Source organism: Ascaphus truei, chromosome 2, assembly GCF_040206685.1.
Source record: "Ascaphus truei isolate aAscTru1 chromosome 2, aAscTru1.hap1, whole genome shotgun sequence".
Classification (NCBI taxonomy): domain Eukaryota; kingdom Metazoa; phylum Chordata; class Amphibia; order Anura; family Ascaphidae; genus Ascaphus; species Ascaphus truei.
This window is the reverse complement of record NC_134484.1, coordinates 146,224,317-146,246,701: the sequence shown is the minus strand read 5'-3', so window position 1 is coordinate 146,246,701 and position 22,385 is coordinate 146,224,317. Positions and strand designations below refer to the sequence as shown.

At 40.0% G+C, this 22,385-nt stretch overlaps 1 protein-coding gene across 3 annotated transcripts in view; it reads right to left on the bottom strand.

The window, feature by feature from the left end:
• The window catches only part of GNAL (G protein subunit alpha L), a 340,967-nt gene that overhangs the window by 60,290 nt on the left and 258,292 nt on the right, over positions 1-22,385 (bottom strand). For all 3 annotated transcript variants that reach the window (XM_075585384.1, XM_075585385.1, XM_075585386.1), the window contains one exon: positions 1,858-1,955. In XM_075585384.1, the coding sequence (XP_075441499.1) occupies positions 1,858-1,955 (98 nt within the window). The remainder of the gene's footprint in view (positions 1-1,857; positions 1,956-22,385) is intronic.

Below are 22,385 nucleotides of genomic sequence, written 5' to 3'. Positions count from 1 at the left end.
CGCCGGAGCCACGGTAAGTAAGGTTTACAGAGGCCCTGCAGCTCCCCCGGCACTTAATTTAAGTGCCTTCGGGAAGCGCGCGGGGCCTCTGTAAACCCCGCGCCCCCCGTCGGCAGGGTCGCGCCCCCCCTGGGGGTCGCGCCCCACAGTTTGCGCACCGCTGTGCTAGAGGGAGGGCAGGGCTGACAAAGGGGTGTGCCAGGGCTTGTGACAGGACATGAAGGGGCAGTGCCTTAGCAAATGGTTGTTAAAATAGAATACAAGAAAATTGGTCTTTCAAAGTTGTTTTTTTAAAAACAGAAAATGCTAAAAGTATTTTTTCTTACTACAGAACGGATTTATTAAAAAAACACACATGCAGGTTATTGACTGAACTGCAGCTTTAACATTGCATTTGGTGAAAGATGCCAATAAATATATATATATGCAATCACATTTTTACATTTTAAACCATTATCAAGAAAGCAAGGGTGGTGCCTTGTTTTTTCAAGACATTCAGACATTCTAAAAACAGCTCGATAGGCAGCAGTGTTTATAAACTGGAGCACACTTGTAAAATGTACAGTGTGTTTATTCATCGTGTAGACAGACAACGTTCTACTCTCTAAAGAGTTTCCAAGATTAGGAAATAACCATGTGATCATATGCCTTGCCCTGAAACAAATCTTTGATGCCCACACAGTGGTGCGTTTGTATGAGAACAGGAAGAGGTCTTTGGTAAGAACAATAATATAAAAAGGCAGTGGGAAGCTTGTTTCTATTTGTGAATGACCGATTTGTCCAAAGGGATGGTATCTGCCACAGATGTGTTATGGAGTTAAGAAAAGATGTCCTTCTCCATTTCCACCACTCTGACACAGCGACAGTAAATGCAAATGATGATAGCCACAGCAAAACAATTTGTTAAGGCACTTTAAAGTAGGGCAGCTTTATTTCACACCAGTTCTGGTGGTTTGTGACCTCGAGCACATCATGGTTTCCAAGCGCCTGCGGCATCAAAATGTAACTGAAAGCTCTTCAGGAGAGCCATGGTTTTTATATTGTTTCACAGAATGTGCAAAACATGACAGGAAAAAGCTGCACTCCGTGATAACTACTGCATAATAAAATGACAGATCAGCGAGAACCCTACACCTGTGTTTTGATATGTACTGACTGCACTCCATCTTCTGTTCAAATGCCAAGAACAATGTTTTGCTTAATTCACCCAATTCAAGATATAAAATGAACTTTTACATGATGAATACTGATAACTAAGAAGGCTAAGTTTGTGTTCCCACAAGGTTTAAGTTCCCACAACCTGCCCTAGAGGAGTTCACCACATGTCAACTTTTTAAATGGGTCTATTCAATGGGAAATTCAAATCTACTTAACCATTTCAGCGCTTGATAAGCCTGCAAAGCTCATACCTCCCCTTACAACGTATGCGTTAAGCTTGAGATTAATGTATGCAGCACGGTCTGCAATTCTACTAATCCAATGAGAAATGGCACAAGAAAAAACGTAGCAAACCTATATTAATTGGCTTCCATAAATAAATACGGTAATCAATCTTAAACGTGAAAACTGTATTTTTCGTTTTCTATACATTTGGTCTGTCTGGCCCCATTCCATTCTAATTGTGTACAGCAACTGAAGTGAAAACCTTTCAACAACTCTAATCTTTGGTAAAACTCTGTTTTAGTCATATTTTCACCCCATTCAGAAAAAAAGGATCCGAATTGTGGCCATACTTAAGTATTTCTTCCCCATGTTCTATTCCTGTACACTGCATAGAAAGACAAGACTGGTTCTAGAGAACATTACCGCAGACTCCAGAGAGCAGCAGCATAAAATCCGCGCCGGGGGAACACTTACTATTGTGCGCAGTCGATGAGTTGATATTCGTTTGACCTCTCATAGCATGCCTTCACACCATCGTCATCCCATAGTTTTTGTGCGTGATCAAAAAATTCCTGAAACATGGAAACAAAACAAAAAAATACAGTAAACCAACAAAGAACAAAAAAAAGAATCGACATAAGATACAGAAATGAAAGTTTTGGTAAATGTACATGCTTTTAAGTTTAAATGATTCTCCAAGCCCTGAACTGTTTGCGGATACACTGCTGGAGAGACCAACATTGTTATACAACAGACTGTTGAGTGGCTAAGTCTTCAGCAGGGTGAAGTATGAGAACTGAAGTGAACATTTTCCCAAGTTAAATAAACGCTCTTCAGTGGAAGAGGAGCATATACAATATGCCTTAAAGACCGAGAGCAATTAGAAGAGGTAAACCCTTTCAGGTTCCCACGGTACATTACAAAGATTGAAAAAAATATAGGCATAGGAAATAAATAAAGTACTATGATGCCTGTGAGCATCAAATAGTAAATTCTGTTTAACAACCAACAGCGAGGCAGCATAAAAGTGATTGATATCATGAAGTCTTAGGTTAGTATAAATATATCTGCAAAAACGCCCTACATCCTGACCTTGTAAACTGTTGCTTTGCCCCGGGCCATTTTTTAGGCAAAACGCAGAGGGTCAAAGCACTGAAAGAATATATCCTTCAGAGTTTATTCTAACATTTTTAGATTTGCATAAAATGAAGAAAAGGTGGATTATAGCAGCCGTAGTCTTATAACTTCTTGGAAGGGGCAAGGAGGCTTTAACAAAAAAAGTGCTGCCTCCCCGCTCTGGGGATTTTATCCATTGTATTTATATATGTATGTATGTATGTATGTATGTATGTATGTATGTATGTCAATTCACTGAAATATTACAATGTTTTTCGGCGTTCATGTTATATTAATTTAATAAAATGTTATGGTTTTCTTTTAATACTATGGAATGCCTTGTCCTGCTACACTTCGGTTTAATTATATGAACCAGTTGCTACATTCAGCCTTCTGGGGGTATTAGAACCTCACTACCCCTATTAATTTTGACTTCGAGTGCAACTAACAGGGACTACTGTGACCTGGCAACTTACAATGTGTTTCTATGTATACTTTTTCCTTATTTGCACCAAGTTATTAGATCAACTCGTTGGCTTATGGTATGAGCGGTGGGTCTTCATGTTGTAGCAGTTTAACAAAAAGTGGTCAGATGCCTGTGTACTGTATTCTCTGCTGTGCAACAGATTACAAGACATGACAAATAAAAACACCCAAGACAGCATAAAAGGGTTTACAAAGTTTACAGCAACAGGAAATGTATATTTTACACTCTACTAGAGGGGAGGGCACATTTAAGCTATGCTGGCAAACTGAGACAGAACATCGATTCTACAGTATCTAGCGGAGGTCAGCAAGGGTTATATATCCTTAAGTATAGTAAAATAACATGGGGAGGAAAGGAATAGGTAAGTGTGTTGCCTTTTTTTGGACAAACGTAAGTTCAAGTTTTCGAACTCACAGCGTTCCAAAAAGTATGTAGCATCGGTTCTTCATCAGAGATCCGCAAGTGAAACGTATTTTTAAGAGATGAGCGCAATATTGTCATTTGTATGCTCCAATTCACACAACAAAATATTCACACTCAGAAAATAGTAAAGAAAAAAAAAAACAAGAGTGGCTTTATTTTCCCCTTACTGCGTTCTATTTATAGCCATTTTGTTTTCGTCTGCAAAGCACAACTGAAGTAACTTGATCATTCCACTTCAAAAGCATGTGAAATTAGGGTTCCTGTATTGCCTAATACGTTGCCTATCACACAAAAGGTTTTGCCTGGCACACACTGCAAACAAATGCTACGGCTTTCCTTTCATCCGCTCAGAGCCCAACATCCGTCTTCCAGAAATACGTTTTTCATGGTCACTTTTGGGCATCACCCCTCTGGCTGGTCACATGGACAGGACGCGCCTGTCATTGAAGAAACCGTCAACTAGGGATACGCACACAGCGTATGCAGGAAAAGTGCGAACATTAACTACATCAACATGCGTAATGGGAGGGAACACACCCACGATTTATGCTTTTCTTTTATGTTTTATAGGTAATGAGGAACCAGTACATTTTCAATGACCCTTCTAGAATTGTTCAAAAGCGTTTCGGTGATTTTAAGACACAGAGTCCTGCAATGCATTGCACAGCCGCCCCGCGCCCGTGACACGGCGCTCCCGACTCCAGGTTCTCACCAGGAGCAAAAAGCGCACAATTGCAATTCCATTTTAAGCCCCAAACCATACCAGTAGCTCCAGTTTCATTTACAAAATAATATTTAAACAGCACAACAAGCCATTTTGAATAGGGTACTCTTTAAATCGAATGCGTAACAGTATCTGTTATAATCAAATGATAATTTAACTTAATCCTTATTAAAGACGAAGACCAGACGCTGAATATACGATATGTAGCGAAGACAAAAGGTATTGTTGGACTTAAACCTACATTCTACTAAAAACTTATGTATACCAAGATATTTGTGAGTTGGCAACTAGCATTATAAACAAGACCAAAAAGTGGCACATTTGAAAAACTGTGCCACGTACTTCACGGTGTTTCTATAAAACTTTTTAAAAAAAGCCGTGATGAATTTACATTGGTGGAGAGCAACTTAACTCCCAAATTGAATGCATTAAATACAACTTCATTATTAGTTCATTATAAATACTTATTCATTTTAGTACTGTGTATAGTTGATGGTTTATACATTTTAATACCAAATAAATGTGACACAAAGAATGTTTTGTTCTCTGCGAACTTAACACACTGCTATTAAAAATTGGAAGGAGTGCGCATTTTAGTTAAAGTATGCATAGAAGAGAAGAACACACACACACACACACACACAATTTGTCAAAATGGCCCCTCTTTAAAGAGGAGATCAGAGTGTCTATATAATATGTCTCTGTAGCAAACACAATTATTTTACCCTGTTTGTTGACTTGAACAAGTTTATTCATAAAGTAACATTGAAAAAACTAAACAAAAAAGTGTGTGGCTGATCAGCTACAATGATCGGGGTTATGGGTAAGGAGGACTAGCAATATCTCTCAGGCCTGGCGGAACTAGAAAGCCACACTGCGTAAACCCTTCTAGAAAGCTACATTTAGAGATGCTAAAAACTCTAGACTAAAATAAAGATCCGCCTTTTCCCCCACCCAGTCACAAGGCAAATTTTTTTTTAAGTGTGCTTACTACTAGTTAAAAAAAATCTATATCTTTGGATCTTATGTGTATTAAAACAATTCACATATAGAAACAAGTAGAGTAGATGTCCCATATGGGACATCTACTCTACTTTACCTGCTATGCTGGCGTGATGCACGCACCACAGAAGGATGAGCTGCTACATCAGTGAGTACTTACCTGCTTACTCCTATATTTCATGTTATCCATGCAGGATGTTTCAATGAGAGGGTAGTCAGGACCAATATGGTATATATATAGGTCTGTCACCACCTCAGAGATACTTATTTACTGCTTTATTTATATACTGACAGGAGTTTAAGAGATACAGGTGTTCATTAAGTCTCACGTAGCTTTGATTATAGCTCAGCTCCTACCTATGGGAATTTTACTTATGGTTTATCTATCTATACATGTCATGGTTGTGACTGAGCCCTGATTTTGGGACTAGTTCCCTTGAACTTTACTCACATATAGAAACAAGTCTGAAAGGGGGGGGGGGGGGGGGGAGAAGAGTAGAGACCCAGCTCTCAGGTCACTTATGAATAACAAAATTGTAGTTGTCAGACAAGCAGGCAAGGGAAGGAGGAATAATGGTAAAATTAAGGGATGCACAGATTACTGCGCGAGGAATACTTGTTCTGAAATCAAATTTTCTAGGTGAATTAAGGGATTTGTTGATTAGAGCAAGGGAGAAGAAGAATGTGCTTTTAAAACTCTGAATATACCAATTAACACGCTATAGTTATGTATTTTTTCGGACGTTCTAAAAATAAATAAATCACATGTAGGCAAAAACATTTATAATTCAGATATTTATTAGGAAGTTACAAGGCTATTTGAATGATGCTAGAGAGGAAAGTAACAGAAAAGGAAACAAGTCTAGTTATATTTCTGAATAAAATTAGTATAATCGGTATACAATAGTTTATCCAATGATTGTTGTGATACAACCGCTGTCGCAGAAAATGTGAAAGTAATAATAATAATAGCATGTTCTTGTATAGCGCTGCTAGTTGTACGCAGCGCTTTACAGAGACATTTTGCAGGCACAGGTCCCTGCCCCGTGGAGCTTACAATCTATGTTTATGGCGCCTGGGACACAGGGAGATAAAGTGACTTGCATAAGGTCACAAGGAGCCAAGTCGGGGAATTGAACCAGGCTCCCCTGCAACAATCTCAGTGTCAGTTAGTGTCTTTAATCACTGAGCCACTCCTTCTCCCCAGGAGTCCTCTTGTTAAATTTGAACAAAGTGAAAAAGCTCCTTAAAAAACTTTTACATTCCTTATGATGCACTTTAACAGGCAACATCTAGGAACTGCAATGGGTTCTGTAAAGCCTTTGTTTTTTTTTTTAAATCCTTACAAAAATTTGCGTACGTGAAAATTTTGCAACTTTATTTACCCCTTTGGGTGCCCCATATGATGCTATAGCTACGGCAAAAAAAAACAAAACACGTTTCCTCCATCTCTGTTCTCTTATTAAACACCCCATCTTGTCTTTTACACAACCCCAGGATGTCTCATCTTTGCACCTCCACAGACCTGTCATGCCTCAAACCTGTCACTTATATCTCCCTACCTACATTATAAAAACATACAACAATTAGACGGCAGATAAGAACCACCTGTCACACCTTCTCGGACCATTTTCCTCTCTGCTGTAAATCCTCACACCCCATGTGTTCCTTTGTTTTCCTTCGTATTGAGGACAGCTATAGGTCGACCCAAGCATGTTTTAAGTTCCTTACACTGTTCGCCTCTACCACCTCTGTTGGGAGGTTATTCCTCAAATCCACCACCCTTTCCATGAATTAGTACTTCCTCCCATGTGAAGTGCCCCATCTACATGGTAACCTGACCCGGGCAAACAGGCCTCCAGCAGAAATGATACACACTGTACTGGGGTCAAGACAAATTGAGCAGGCTGTTTGTTAATCAAGCATGCAATGGTTGCATTAATGGCATCCTTAGTAATATTAAATCCCCTCCTACCAAATTATTTACCTGAAACATTCTTTAATTTAGGTCTGTGCTGCAGAGAAGCAGAATGTCATCCCTCAGGTTACTAGAAGCACAGCACATTGGAAGTGAATTGCACGCTCCCAAATGAAGAAGTGGATCAACTTCAGTACACTCACTTTGCAGTTATTTGGTTTGTTGTCGACATACTGTGTTACCTTTTATGTAGCATATAGCCCCTGTTTGTAGTATTAATTAGCATATACAGCTCCAGCTTCAATGTAATGCCTTTATCAATGGAGTAAACTGAAAAACATTACAGTAATTAAAAGCTAAAGCAGCCCTGAATAGATGCGTTGTATCTGATGGACATTAAAGGAGCAATCCCTCCTAGGTCCAAGGTGACATGTTTAAGGCGTCTCACCTGGGCAATTTATATATATTTTTACTTAAATCTGACACCTATAAGGATTTATTTTTTAAAGTTAGACTTGAGAAAGGTTTAATTTCCTCTGGCTTCTCCCTTTTGTGTGATGTCACAGTGTTATCAACTAGTGCTTGTACGCTCATGGTCTCCACTCCCCACACTCCCTTAACCTTTTTAGCGCTCTCATAAAGGACACTGTGGATAAGGGTAAATAAAACACTTTATCGACAAACACTTCCCCATTCAGACGGGCCCAAGAAATTCAACTGGCTGACTATGTGGGATTGCACCTTTAATAGTGTTGCCCACACTTCCATTTCTCAAGTGCTGTTCCCCATATACTCATCATCATCATCATCATCATCATCATCATCATCATCATCATCATCAAGGTGATGTGCTACAGTTGTGTTGGTGCAAGTATATGGAAGGAAATGTATCAAAACATCCATACTTTGAGATTCTTCATTAATGGACTACCAACATGTTACATTTGCAGGCTTCCTGCAGCTAACCTCATCACGTCAGATATATGATCATTATGTCCGACCCAACGAAGGTGGAAGGTTAGCTGCCGCCAGCCAAGTCAATGTAAATCACTTCACACCAATGTGCTGTCCAGTATGCAGGAGGTCTCTCCATACTCCATGGACTTGGATTGGGGTTAGAAAAAACCTTTTCACTGCGAGAAACTATTCAAAAATGATATATTTTCTTTTCCAGAGAAAATTGAGCGAGGTTGCCTCACAAATAGGGTAAGTTGGTTAGTATGGCTCCGCGTAACACCAATTTATATTTTTTTTTTAGTTTTTCATCTGCCTCAATTTTAAAATTCCATGATGGTTTTCTGGAGTAATATTAAAACGGACTTCCATTGCAATAAGAACTGTAACTTTGTAAACGCTTCTGTAGTCTTTCCTTCATTATATATGTGCCTCAAACAAATGCCGCGTAAAATAGCGTAAAATTGTATATTTAGCATTATTTACACAATCTGCAAAACTATTAAACATACTAAATGATGAAACTGCTGTTCAAATTGTACGAAAGGTGTTAAATGGTTGAATGATTTCACTTCATTACATTACGAAGGTTATGTTTCTAATGGGCACGGCACATTTAAAGGAACACTGCTCCATAAAGTCCTTTTGTCACTTGTCGACTTTACAGAAGGGGTTACACAGTTGGCCTGAGACACGGACTATGCTAGCCACTGTTCAGAACGCTGCAATTTGATTTAGAAACAAACATTTAGATCCCATTATTCCAATGCCCATGAGAGAAGATAAAAATGTTCTCATTAGCAGAATGTTTTCTAAACAGCGATTACTTGAAAGGAAGCAACTTATCGTAACTTCATATTGCGGTGTCAATCTTCGTGTAAAGTTTAGGTAGGGCATCAACTCCACCGCTACCAGCTTTGCGGCTGTCCAACAGACAAGGGGTTAAACAGTGCTTTTTCTGAAGTGCACATCAAGGAAACCATACTAAGGATTTGTAAATGAATAGATGACATGCATACATTAGTACAGTTTTGTTTTTCCATGGGAGTAATAGGAAGGAGGTCTGCACAGTGTTTAGAAAATAATTTTTAATTGGTATGGGGGGGAAATGCGTTACATTATTTAAATGGATGATACTCTCTAGTAAAGTCTAGATAGATCTTCATCTGTTTGATGTCTGACCGTTGTGCAGAGAACCTTGGTGGCAGGGGTCTGGGTCTAGAATCCAGCTATCCACAAGCGCAAGGCCTTGTCCAGGCTGAGAAGGTGCACGGTGAGAGCAGGGACGATTAAGTGTCCAGTCTAGTTGTGCGCAGGGGTGCCCGTGACGTCACGCGAGTGGTACACCCTCATTGACTGCACGTGGCCAGGGCAAGCATGACAAATTCAAAAGAATTTCTCGGCAAGTAGCAGAGCGCTCACGCTGGGCCAACACATTGTCGCAATGTGTTAGATTGCGCTGAGTGCAAGCGCGATAAGCTTCAACCTGGACGCGACCTGAAGCAAACTGCTGGAGACTATATTGCAGTAAGCGAATGCAGAAACTGACACTTGGGATATTTTGCGGACCTGAAAACTTTGCAGTGCTCGTTTTAAAAAGGTCTGTTTGGAGCAACCTAATGAATCCCCCAGGAATAGATGTTGAGCCACCCTTATACTGAAACACTGATTTGCCATGACATCAAGGGATCTGGAGGGAATGGCTGTTTACAAATCGTTCACACGACACCCTCGTGTTATTAGTTACGAGTTCCTGGTCATCATTGAGCAAGAGATATTTACATATTGGAGAAAAAAGGTTTACAGCTAATGTGAACAAAGTTAAACGGCCTTTAATTAACACGTTAACGCGCTTTAATGTCTCTGCTTATGGTAAGGAAAACGGAAAGCACACTTAAATGTGATTTTCTCTCTATTACAAGTAGACAATGGCAAAACATTTCAAATGTCTATTTCAATCATTTCACAATGTTATGTATACGAATAATTTTTTTAAATTTTCAGTGACAGATCTAGATATATACGGGGAAAAAAATACTTGATTTCGATACAGTAAATTGCTACGCAGCAACATAAAGGTAAGTTTTAAAAAAAAAGTCACTGGTCCTTCGCCTTAGAAATGTTCGGATAGTCATATTACCACTTCATGCCCAACTTTTTTTTTGTTATTGAACCCTGTAGTTCAATTGTGAAATTCTGCAGAACCCCAACCCTCTCCAATAATTCATTGTAAGGAACCCCAACCCTCTCTAATAGTGCGCCCGAGATCACATACATTGTAAGGAACCCTAACCCTCTATAATAGTGCGCCAGAGATCACATTCATTGTAAGGAACCCCAACCCTCTCTAATAGTGCGCCCGAGATCACATACATTGTAAATTCGTCTGTCTTTGGTATCATTTTCTAATGACCTTGAAATTGCAGGGAACCCTTTAGGGAAGGCCGGGGAACCGCAAATGTAAAAGCTAAAAAGGTCTAGAGCAGTGTTTTTCAACAAGGGAATACTGTAGTTGGTGCAAAATGACCTGTAAGAAGCGGCACATTAAGCCAGTTCAGGTTTCTAAAATACCCAGCCCAAACATGGTCTGGATGAGGCTCTCGGGGTGATCAGCAGATGCGTGGGCAACCTGAAGGGAAACAGTGCTTCCTCTGTACGTCACATTCACAAAACAAGAACTCGTTGTCCTACAATTTGAAATGAGCACCAAACGCTCAAGTACAAAATAGGTTATGGATGGATATCCCGTTAGGTAATACATAGAAGACAACCGTTTTAACCCAACTAACAATGGTACGGCACGTGGATAAAATAAGCGACTCGGCTATAGTAAAGTAGCGAAGTATGTGGCTTCATTTGCTGTGCTATCATTTATGCCACCTGATCAGAAGCAGTTTGAACGTTATCAGACACTTGTCTAAATAGCCCGCGTGTTTCGACTGCCATTCAACCAACATTTTTTAATCGTTTAACTCTTCTCTCTCGAGATGTGCATGCTTCGTTGTAAAATGTCTCTTCAATTTGCTAGGAACCATGGCTTCGTTTGAAAGTTCATCACCGCACACAACGGGAGGATGACAATCTTCATCTCCAAGCCAAGAAAATACCATACTCAAATACCTGTCCATATACTGGCGATGAACTTTAGAAATCTTACTTGGGTTGGTCTTGCCCAAACTGGGTTTTTTGTTATTACCATCCCATTTTTTCAGAGTCACGTTTTCTTGTAATCAATCTATTCATTTTTAGGGCAGCTACTTGTAGTAATGTTTTATAACGGTAATTGAATGCAACTACAAATATTACTCATCTCAACACACTGTTCTACACAACAAACATGCGCCACAACGCTGCGTCTATACTCAATCAGGGTAGATCACAAACTGAAGCGATGCGCGGGATTCGCCAGCTCCCACTCCTATCGGTTTAGCCACGCTTATGGGCCATTTACACCAGGTCGTGAATAGGCATACTTGATAAGTCGTAAATTAAAAAAAATAATATAACTTTGCGGCACACTATGGTCGGCTTAGCGGCACACTGATCTATAATGTACTTCAATTTGTTTTTTGTTTTTTTACCTGATTAAATAATTAAATATATCTAAAATGGGCTGCTGTAAAATATTTGCTGTAATATTCAGAGATGGCTGCTATGATAAACCCTCTTTAGAACAGCCTCACAAATAATGGCTGTGGTGCATGAAATGCTCCATGTCAGCAGAAGCAGCCCTGGTGGAATGTGGCGCATTAGAGAAGGGAAGGACGGCCAGAAGAGTCCACCAATATACACAGAATTCAATGGCAGATAAGAACCACCCGGTCCGACCAGTTTCCTTCGCATTCAGGACAGCTTATAGGTCTATCCGGAAAATGTTTGAATTCCTGTCCTGTAGCAGTCCCATACCACCTCTGCAGAGAGGATATGTCACAAACCCACTAGCCTTTATATCAGGCCTGCACAACTTATAAAGTGAAATGGGCCAAACTGCTGCAAGGAAAGCAACTCTTACCGGCGGCGGGGTCTGGCGGTGTGGTGCGGAGAAACCCGTCTTCTCCCCACAGCGAGTCCGGCCGGGCCGCATGCGGCCCCAGGCCTGCTTTACATCAAGTACTCCCCCCTCTCCCTCCCCCTCCCCCCATTACCCCTCAGCCTCCCATCCTCCAGCTTCAGAGAATGACCTCTGGTTCTAGCACCTCTTTCTCTGAAATATACTTCCCTCCTGTACTGTTGAAACCATTTATGTATCTGAAGATTTCCATGGTATCTCCCACCCTCTCTAGCTGCTCTCCTTTATTAAGCTGTACATATTAAGGTCCTTTAGCATCTCTTGATCAGTTTTATGCTGCAGATCATGTACCGTATTAGAAAGTACTTCTTGGCTGAAGTAAATGTACAGATCAGCCATTCAGAAGGCTAGTGGGAGGAATACTGTATGTTGATTCAGGCGCACGTTTGGGAAGAAGTACACATATAAGACTATGGATACCATATGGTTCTAAATTAAGTACTATACATAGAATAGACCGATTAGTCAGGCCAAATGGGCTTCATCTGCCATCAATATTTATGTCCGACAGGTTTGCTATCTTGATGTGTACTCACTATATTGCAAATGCAGTTTACCTTCCTTAATAGAAACCAGTGCTTAAGATTCCCCACCCCTACTCCCCTGTGAAAAGTTACAGTATTCTCTTCATATTTTCATTCTCCTTTTTGACTGATGGATGTTTAAGTGCTCCTTGACAATTGCAAGCGGGCAGACTGTTGATTTTGCTTATCAAAACGTTTCACTAATTAGCGAGGTAATTGCATGATTATTGCACACCTAGAAGTTACAGCAGGGACAAAAAAAAAAAATAATACTCAGCTGGGGGTGCGGTGGAGGTTGTCTTCTCCCGAGGGGGGCGATTTAATGAAGCGGGCACCAGAGCAGGTGCATAAGGAGGCTGAGATTGTCATCATTAGACAGATCCTTTGGGTGCCAAGGTGCATGCTCTGTAATGGCTTTCATGATTCTTATGCCATACTGTAGCATGGGCACCAATTAACATTCTGATGAAAGTAGATAAAAAAAATTAAAGGCATCTAATGGCCCAAGTGCACTTTAAGTAGCAACACTTGCCTGTGCGCCTCTTGTTGTTCTGGTTGCTCAAGCAGTTGGGAGTTTGGCTGTTGCCAAAGAAAGATTTTTCACTCTAGATAAAGCCTAAGGGACCGATCAGCGATTTGCTGAGGAGAACCATGAGAGACCCGTCTCCTCTTAAACAAAGGGTTGATAGGCAAGGGACTGCACTTGTTTATTTCACATCAAAATGAACTGATTTGTCCCGTGGGCAAAGTGTTTCAATGGAAAATACAAACATTTTTCAGCTGAGCAGTTATCCAGTATATTGCCACACTGTTTATCGTGCATATTTACAACAACAAAAACAGCATCAAGAATAACAGTGTGAAAACGTTACCAGGAAGTCAATCAAGCAGGTTCTCAAAGATTGTATGTCCTTTACAATTGGCTTTTTACACTTTGTTCTACAATGGCTTATAACGTGGTAATGCTTCAACACAGAAGATAAAAAAAAAAAACCTGCTTAGATTACTTACATTCTGCAATTACCTTTGTTGATCTGAAAGGGCCAAAAAATTAATTTTTTCCCCTCCACTTAACAAAATTGGAATTGTGTGTTATAACGTACTGGAAGGAACATTGTATGCGGAATATTGTGTCTGATTTTGTTTATTTTATTTTTTTAAGCTGCAAGTTGCAAACTTCTTCTCCCCCCCCCCCCCCCCAACATATTTGCGCTTCTATACTAGGCATATACTTAATGATGAAATACCGTAGAAACCGTTTTTATGGACACCAATAGGATTATCTAAAAATCGCCTTACTGCAGCTGCAACTTTTTCATAGTTATTGGACATTAAATTGCCCCCGGACACCTATGCAGCTTCGAACGCTTATACATAAGAAAACCTTGCACATTTGATAGGTGGGTCCATAATAAGGTGTCACAGCCCACAGAGTATCTTACTCGTTCCAAGGACCAATATGGCTACCAGTATCTGACCCGTTTAAGAGCCTGTTCGTTCTGTAAAATTTTATTACAATGGGTTGAGATGTTGTTACACGGCCTAGGGATTTCATCTGGTTACAGATGCTGTGTATGTCGGATAAGGAAGTAGTGGGTTCAAATCCAAGTGGTGTCTGCTGCTTGTGACTTTTGTCAATTTACTTTATATGTTGTGCCTCAGGCACCAACATGAGATTGCAGCGCTGTACAATTTGCAGATATAATAAGTCCCTTCCCTGTACAAAGACCATCAGTGCAACATGACAAAAAATGACTTGTATTTTTTTTTTTTTTAATAAAAGTGCATCATTTGGTAAAATCACTCAGCCACACTATTTTCTAGTTAATCAATCTGCTAGTGATGCTTCAGTTACTTTAGTATTTAACATCTTTAGTCCCCGTTTACAGGATTGTTGATTTTCTATCATGCCAATAGGTTTTCAGCCAATTAGCAGAGAATCCAGGTGGCATTATCCGTCGTCTGTATGTCCCTCTGGATGTTACCATACAGAACACTTTACTCCTTGAGGGGAATCGCATTTCTCTTTAACTCAAAATCTCCGATGCTTTCTAATGATACATGTAAAAAAAATATCACATTAAAAAATATAATAAAATCAAGCCACTCAATAGGAATCTATATATACACAATTCACAAGTGTCTGTCCATGACACGCTCAATCTCCTACCCAGTCATGTTATATACATCAATGGATTTTACATTTGCAAACGTTATCCCCAAAATGTCTTCAAAACGGTTTTAGTCTCCACTATCACTGCGATGTATTTATTCCATTGCTCCCCTTTGGAAGTTTTGTAGATTACTCCAGAGCTTACAGTGCAAAACCGGTTCAATTCTCCAACAGGCAGTGCTGGTATGATGCCATGTTTATTAACACTATCATACGGTTCAGGTTTTTAGTTCTGCTGTTCTTTGACTTGATATGGATTACAACGCTCTTGAAGTGGTGGCATTTTAGGTATAAAGGAATTAAGAGGTTTAGCCCCCCTTGACTAAGGACCTTTATTGGAACTGCTATTGTGTTCATTGTTGCCAAATTGATTTGGTCGAACCATAATATTTAGGTTGAACCAATGCAATTTGGAACACTACAGTCCTGCATTATACTGAACCACCAGTCCTAAGTGGGAAATTTAAAGGTTTCGTTCAATTACATTATCAGTTTCATTGTATGTGGCAGATTGTTGTGTACTTTTGATGTCTCCAAAGCTTATGTATAGAACACTAAATATATGAACAGCTATTGCGTGATCCGAATACAATCGTACTAAAAAGTCAGCATTAATTCCATTATTGGCCCAGAAAATTTTATGTAATTGTCTTATAACAAGGAAATTGGTCCTTTCAGTTACTCTTATTTTTCATGTCGCCAGTAAATTTGAAATACAATTTTATCTTGTACAGACTTACTTGAATACGTTATTTATAGTTCAACCATTCCGGCCCCTTGTTTAAAAAAAAAAAAAACTTTCTTAGTCGAATTTTTCGAGCTATAACATTAGTCTTTCCAATTGATGAAAATCATTTTATTGCCTTGTCCGCTGGCAGCTTGAAATCAGTGCTTTCACCAATAGGTATGACAAAATAGCTGCAATTAAATCATCCACATCAACTAAATGTCAAGTAATGTAGTCCGTTATTGGGAATGATTTAAAAAAAAAAAAATAAGGCTTTCTAGTCTAATTCTGTCACTGGTTCTATTTACTTTTTTTAAGCAGTAGTATCCCAATTCTTTCCTTTCCACTCCATTTTGTACTTTCATTAATAGAGAAATTGTACACCTATACAGTGGATTTCATTTTTAATGGAGTATTCTTTTAAGCACATTGTTTTTATTCTATTTGTAATATATTTTACACTTTAAAAGTAGGTTAATGGGTCTTTTATGACTATATATATTTTTCTTCATTCCTGTAACCCCCCCAAAATCTTAAATAGTTTGAAATTCCTTTATTGGATTTTATGGTCTCGTCCGAACACCCTAATTTTGGATGTGTGGACAGTTATATAGGAGATGGGTGGCCAACTCCAGTCCTCAAGGGCAAGTTCGTAAGTCTGGTTTTCCGGATATCCCAGCTTCGGCACAGGTGGCTCAGTCTGCACCACCTGTGCTGAAGCAGGGATATGCTGAAAACCTGACCCGTTTGGTGGAGGGCACGGGTGGAGGGTAGGGATGGGGGGTTGGGGTGGGGGTTGCGGTTTCGAGAATGGAAGTGGAGCACCCCTGATCTAGGGTTTACTATGGCAATCATATATAAACCTCAGATATACCACAGTTAGGTGCTGCAAAAGTTTGAGGCAAATTACTCTGTGGTGTTTTGAATCTGTCTGAATCGTGTAAGGTGGACAGGACATTTGGGAACATAATGGGGGTAATTCATTAAACTGCAGGAGTGAAGATCGGGGCATATCACCAAAACTCACATTGATTTCAATAGGGGTTTCTATGTGATCATGCTTCACATGGGCACGCTCAGTTTAATAAACTCCTGCGAGTACCTAAAATAAAATGTGTCGGGACCTCTTTTGTCCCCCTCTCTCAGTCTGGGCCGAGATTAACTTTTTGATGTGCTAAGCAATCAGATAAAGTTGTGTTTGCTTGCTGCACAAACTGTAGTGTGGTTTGGCCTTTCAGTTCTCTCCTGATCCGGCCTGTGTAAGAGCCTACTCGTCGTACCCACACTGGTGTAGCTCAGTCACGGGACTCATTGGTGGTCGTATTGTCATGGTTTGTTTGGTTACCGTGAGACATTTTTGAAACCTAGCCAGCCAAGTTACTAGTAATGATACAAACAGAATAAACCCATTGTTCCTCATCTTCTGCTATATGGGATGACCATCCAAATTAGAAGCATTTCCAAAACGTACATGGATATTGTTATACTACTGCTGCCTGTGGTAACAATGCTATATGAAGATCATGCCAACTGCATAGAATGGGATTTGCAAAAAAGTGGCTGGAACCTCTGCATAGGGAACACCTCAAACTGCTCTACGTACAAATAATAGGTATATGTTAACCACTCAAAGCTCCAAGACTACCCTCAGAATGGTGTATATTAGAATTGCCAAAGTTCCACTGCAGGCTGTTGGTAAAACATAATAAATGCTGGGTATGTTCTACAGGAAAAAGGCAGGTATACTTAGTATCCGCTACACTCCCGACGGCTGCATCGAAGTGATCAGAGTAAGCAGATGATCCCACGGGGCATGCTGTGAGCAGCTCATAGGGGGTATCTGCACTGCGGAGGATAAATGAATGACCTCCGTAGCCCCCAATCCACGTTGAAGCTCTACCTCCGTGTCTGTGATCGCGGCTCAGCGTATAGTTGCTTCTAATGCCGTCTCCTCTGGAACCGGATGGTGCGTGCCCTGCCAGCCTGTAGAGCGTCACTCCAATCACGAGAAGTACAAGAAATGACCAAAGATTGGTTGAACAGCAACCCAGAGGAAAAGCACACTCAACTCACCAAGTATTTGCAAAAATAAAAAAAGATTTATTGGGTCACATTAAAAAAAAAAAATAACACATACTAGGGACAGAACAGGGAAAACTATCCTCCCACGCCAACAGCGCTTTCTCAAGCACAGAGAAAACACTGTTAGCGTCAAACGCGCGGGAGGAGAGTTTTCCCTGTTCTGTCCCTAGTATGTTCTTTGTTTTTTAATATGTGACCCAATAAATCTTTTTATTTTTGCAAATACCCGGTGAGTTGAGTGTGCTTTTCAACCAATCTTTGGTCATTTTTTTTTCTATGTACAAATGGTCTATGCACCATCTAAAAATATTAAATGACATATTAAAAAATAAATTAAAAAACCTTCAGTACAACACATCTAGAAGTTAATTTCCATTACTGTTCCTGATGGATCTGTGTACCTTTAAAATACTAGTTGGTAGAAATGAAAGAGAGGTTTCACCTCTTTCTTCCTTCTTTGTTAGCTTCCAGTGATTAAATATATGGTATGTTATATTGGTAAATATTGTGGTATCATTTCTTTCCACCTGTCCTAATCTCTTACTATTCAGATCCTTCACAAGAAATTATATAGGGGATTCTTCCGAAGCCTGAAAAAGAGAGAGGCCCTCAGACATGCCAATTTAACGAGGTTTGATTTCCGCAGATTCATTTGTCAGCAGCATTCTTCCAACATACACACTTCACAATCAGGGTAATGTGGTGACTGTATATGGAGAGAAAGACTGTGGCATCAAGTCTCTACACTAACCATGGGGTCAGAAATGTATTTTGTATTTTATTTAAGCACTTTCATAGTTTTATTTTTTTCCTTCAAAATACAACTTTGTGAGGCAATAAGGGCTAAAAAATGTTTTTGTATATTTTTGCATTATTTCTATGGTTCTGTGCATTGTAACACCTTAGAATAGCATAGCCAGTGTGTATTATGTGTATTTCCCCCACAGAATCGGCGTGTTCATAATGGATTTACCTACAAAGTAACCATCCTGCTACATACAATACAACAGAACTTTGCGCTTCCTGTCCAATGTTAAATTGCAAATAGCCAATTTGTTAAAAAGGCACTAAAAAGACAATGGGAAACAAAGCCAACACAAACCTGCCACCTGCTTCATATATGCTACAGTAAAGTGTGTCTGAAGTCTGCCGACATGCAGATAAGGTGCATCTACCTGTAAGTTAGAGGGAAAATACTCCGAAAGGCACAGTTGTGGCCAAAATCCACCTTTCAGATAATATTTCTCTACCTTCCCTCCGTCTAATCAGTTCAAATGTCCCAATTGGTAAATAATAATAAATAAAGAGTGAGTTGAAGTGAAATATGAAGTATAGCTGGTGAAATAATGCCCGTCAGATGAGCGCCACAGGAGAGGTCCCTTTCGTTTTTTTTTTTTTTTTTTTTAAGAAGTTGCTGCTTGGCAGCAGTCGTCGGACAACGGAGAAGAACCTCGAGTGAAGGAGACTTGGTAAGAGATCAGGGTCTATAGTGGTTTGTGGTTTCCTATGAACAGTAGCTTCTATTTTGACTGATTTATAGCTCCGTGCAGGTTCCTGATCTGCATGGACCACCTTATTGTCATTATGTAGAAGACTGCAATATTTATTTAGGTTTGTTCATCCACTTGAATCAGGTTCGGGGTATATTTCTCAAAATTATTTTAAAGACTACATCCCTCCCCCCTCTGTAAACGTTAAAGTAGCCGGGAGACTCATTCATGACTGGACTGATCATTGTCAGCTGGTGGGGGTGGGAGGTTTATCACCACTTATCTGGTGTGCGAATATTAGCGTATACAAATAAATCCAACACACATCATTGGTAATATCTTTGCCAATAGAAAATTGCACGTGTTGCATCCTTAAGGGGTGTCACTCGTTTGGAAGCTACTCGTTACCGCACCGACATAGTAATAATAATAAAATAAATAAATCAAAAAGTGTACTTGTGTGCTTTAATCAGGTTAGCTACCAAATACAAATACCACTTTGAGACATGTGAATGTGCTCACGACAGGTCTGCAACCCTGCTTTTCACACTCCTAGCCTACAGTGCTGCCACTGAAGCTAGGGATTCTGGGTAATGACAAGCAAATGAGCACACCGCGTCACCTTTTGCTTCATGTCCATTTTAACATGGACCCCTATAAAAACTTATGCGTGCTGCATTACACAGCTTTTCAGCACAACCTGGGTTAAAGAAGTGCAAATAAGTGAGAAAATTGCTTTTTAAAACGCCGTTTTTTTTAATTAAAATGGTAACTTTCTCGAATTGTATAGGTACATGCTCTCCGTTTTCTTCATTTAAAATGCATACAAGGGCCCAAGATGTTTATAGGAAAAATAAATCAAAGTGCTCTCTGTGTGTGCTTGAATGTCGTCATTAACGTCACTAATTCTATCAGGCACATAAATATACCCAGGTCGTGCTGTTGTATTTACGCTTTCCAGCTTGTACATCAGCAGCTTTTTTCCCTTACCTCATTATTTCACCTTTGTTTGTGTCGCAACAAACACATGATATTATAGTGGACTTTGTAAACAAATAGAAAGCATGTATATAAACAAGCTCCATGCGATATTTTGTCAGTAATGGATTCCGGCCTATGATGCTTGTTATGCATACTAGCAATTATGGCTCTCTGTAGAACTTTAGTGTACACAGTCATAAAAGGAAGAACTGCTCCCAACCAAAAATTTGAAGAAAAAAAAAACATCTGGGGAGGATGTAAAGATTACAGGAATAGGCAGCTCTCGTTGGCCATATAGGGACAAGAAGAATATGGTGCTCTGGTCACAAAAGACTAAAACCTATACATAGCAATAGGTCACCATATTAAAAAATATAAACACAAATGCAAACAAGGGGATTGTTCACCTGGACTATCTGTAACTTTAGCTCGCTAAATCGTTGATTCATAATTGCTTGCAACAGAACAAGTATTGTACAGTTGCTCAGTGGTGTGTTATTGGTTTTATGTAGTACTAGTAGGCTCTGCAGAACTCTAGATCAGCTTTACAAACTCAATGAAACAATGTCAGTCACAGTGCGACAGACTTTATTCCCCCAGGTTCTCCTGTTTGTAAGATGGCACTCTCATCACTGGGCGATTCTTTCAAACACGTTTTATCTCAGATACAAGTACAGCTTAACCCCGTTATAATGCGGTGCTTGGGGTCCAAAGAATCTCATTGCGATATAAGCGGATCGCGTTAGATGTCCCTCCCTACTCGCGCATATAAGCGGATCGCGTTAGATGTTACCTTGGTTCTGACAGCTGGCGTCATGACGTCACGTTGTCATGGCGATGCATCAACTGAAGCCGTCAACCATGGTAAGGAGAAGTTACAGAGGCCTTCGCCGCTTCCCCATCATTTAAGTTAAATGCCTTCGGGAAGCACGGGGCCTCAGCAACCGCTGCGCCCCCCGCACAGAAATGTATGCAATTGTATGCAAATGATTTCTGTGATCTTGCATGCATCTAGCGAACTTAAACTGTCCGAACAAAAAATTGGGAGCCAAGCTTGCATCGCGTTATAAGCAGATTTGCGTTGTAACGGATCGCGTTATAACGGGGTTGAGCTGTATTATGCACTGTTACTGAACACAGTGGGTGGCTGCAATTCCATTGGGTAATAATCAGTAAACATTCAACTTCATGATTTTCTGTGGCCCCTCAAACTATGCACAGGGCAGACAGATCTGCGGACTTCCCATGTTCTATCGCACAATAAAAACACTTCAGCTCACTTGCATACCTCATGTAGCATTTTATAAGTGTTTCGAACAGCAAAAAGTTATCAGGTAGTTAAGTTACACCTGATTAACATGCTCATAACCAGAATCCTTTGCGTCTCTGGTGTTCTGCAATGTGGAGCCGAATACATTTCAGAAAGCCAAGACGCACTTAAGTAAACACTGCTATGCTTTCAATCTGCTGTAATAAGACAGATGCAGTTATCATGTATTATCCACCTATAGTGAGTAATGTGGATCAACGTACAGAGTGTCGGAAGCAAAATTCAACATGGTGGGACAACTAAACCCACAAAACAGCAGTCTGTTAAAAACTGGGTCACACCGGCAGCTGTTACCACTGCAGACTCGTGACACGGCTGGTACTACAGTACACAGCCCTTGCTTCTTGACTAGGAAGCCATATTCTCACTACAGTAGTTCCAGGAAAAACGGCTTCAGTAAAACCTCATGGCGGGCACCTTTGCCTGTCTGGTAATGGCATCGGTTGAAATGGAGGTTTGAAAGTGCAGTGTTCATTATACAGGGGCTCTGTGTTTTGCACTGTCACGTCTGTGAGAATAAGTCTGAGATTTTTTTTTTATCAGGAGCTGGATGCATGAAGAGGAAAATTATGTATTCCAACAGCCACATATAAATGACTGTTTATCTGCTAAATAACCGATTTCCATATATAGGCAAGCTTCCTCTTAAAGACATGCACTTGCTGAAGCAACTTAACAAGCTAACGTAAAGCATCCCTTCAGTGTGCGTGCTGGACTTCAATAAACAGTAGTATTCTCTTATTTTAGACATTTTCATGTATATTCTATATCGGAATTTTATGTGTGTCCCAAGCACAAAGCCAGCATTAGTCATGGTCTCAAAATAACAAATGAACATTTTTAATATTTCTCATAGTGTTCTTAAATACTCTGATAAAGTGCCGATAAGGCAGGAAACGCGTCTACTACCTGTATGTGTGGTTTGGCTTTATGCCTATTAAATAATTTCATTTTACCCGCCTCCAGCCAAGCTCTTTGCTCAAAACCTTACCTTTTTTCTAC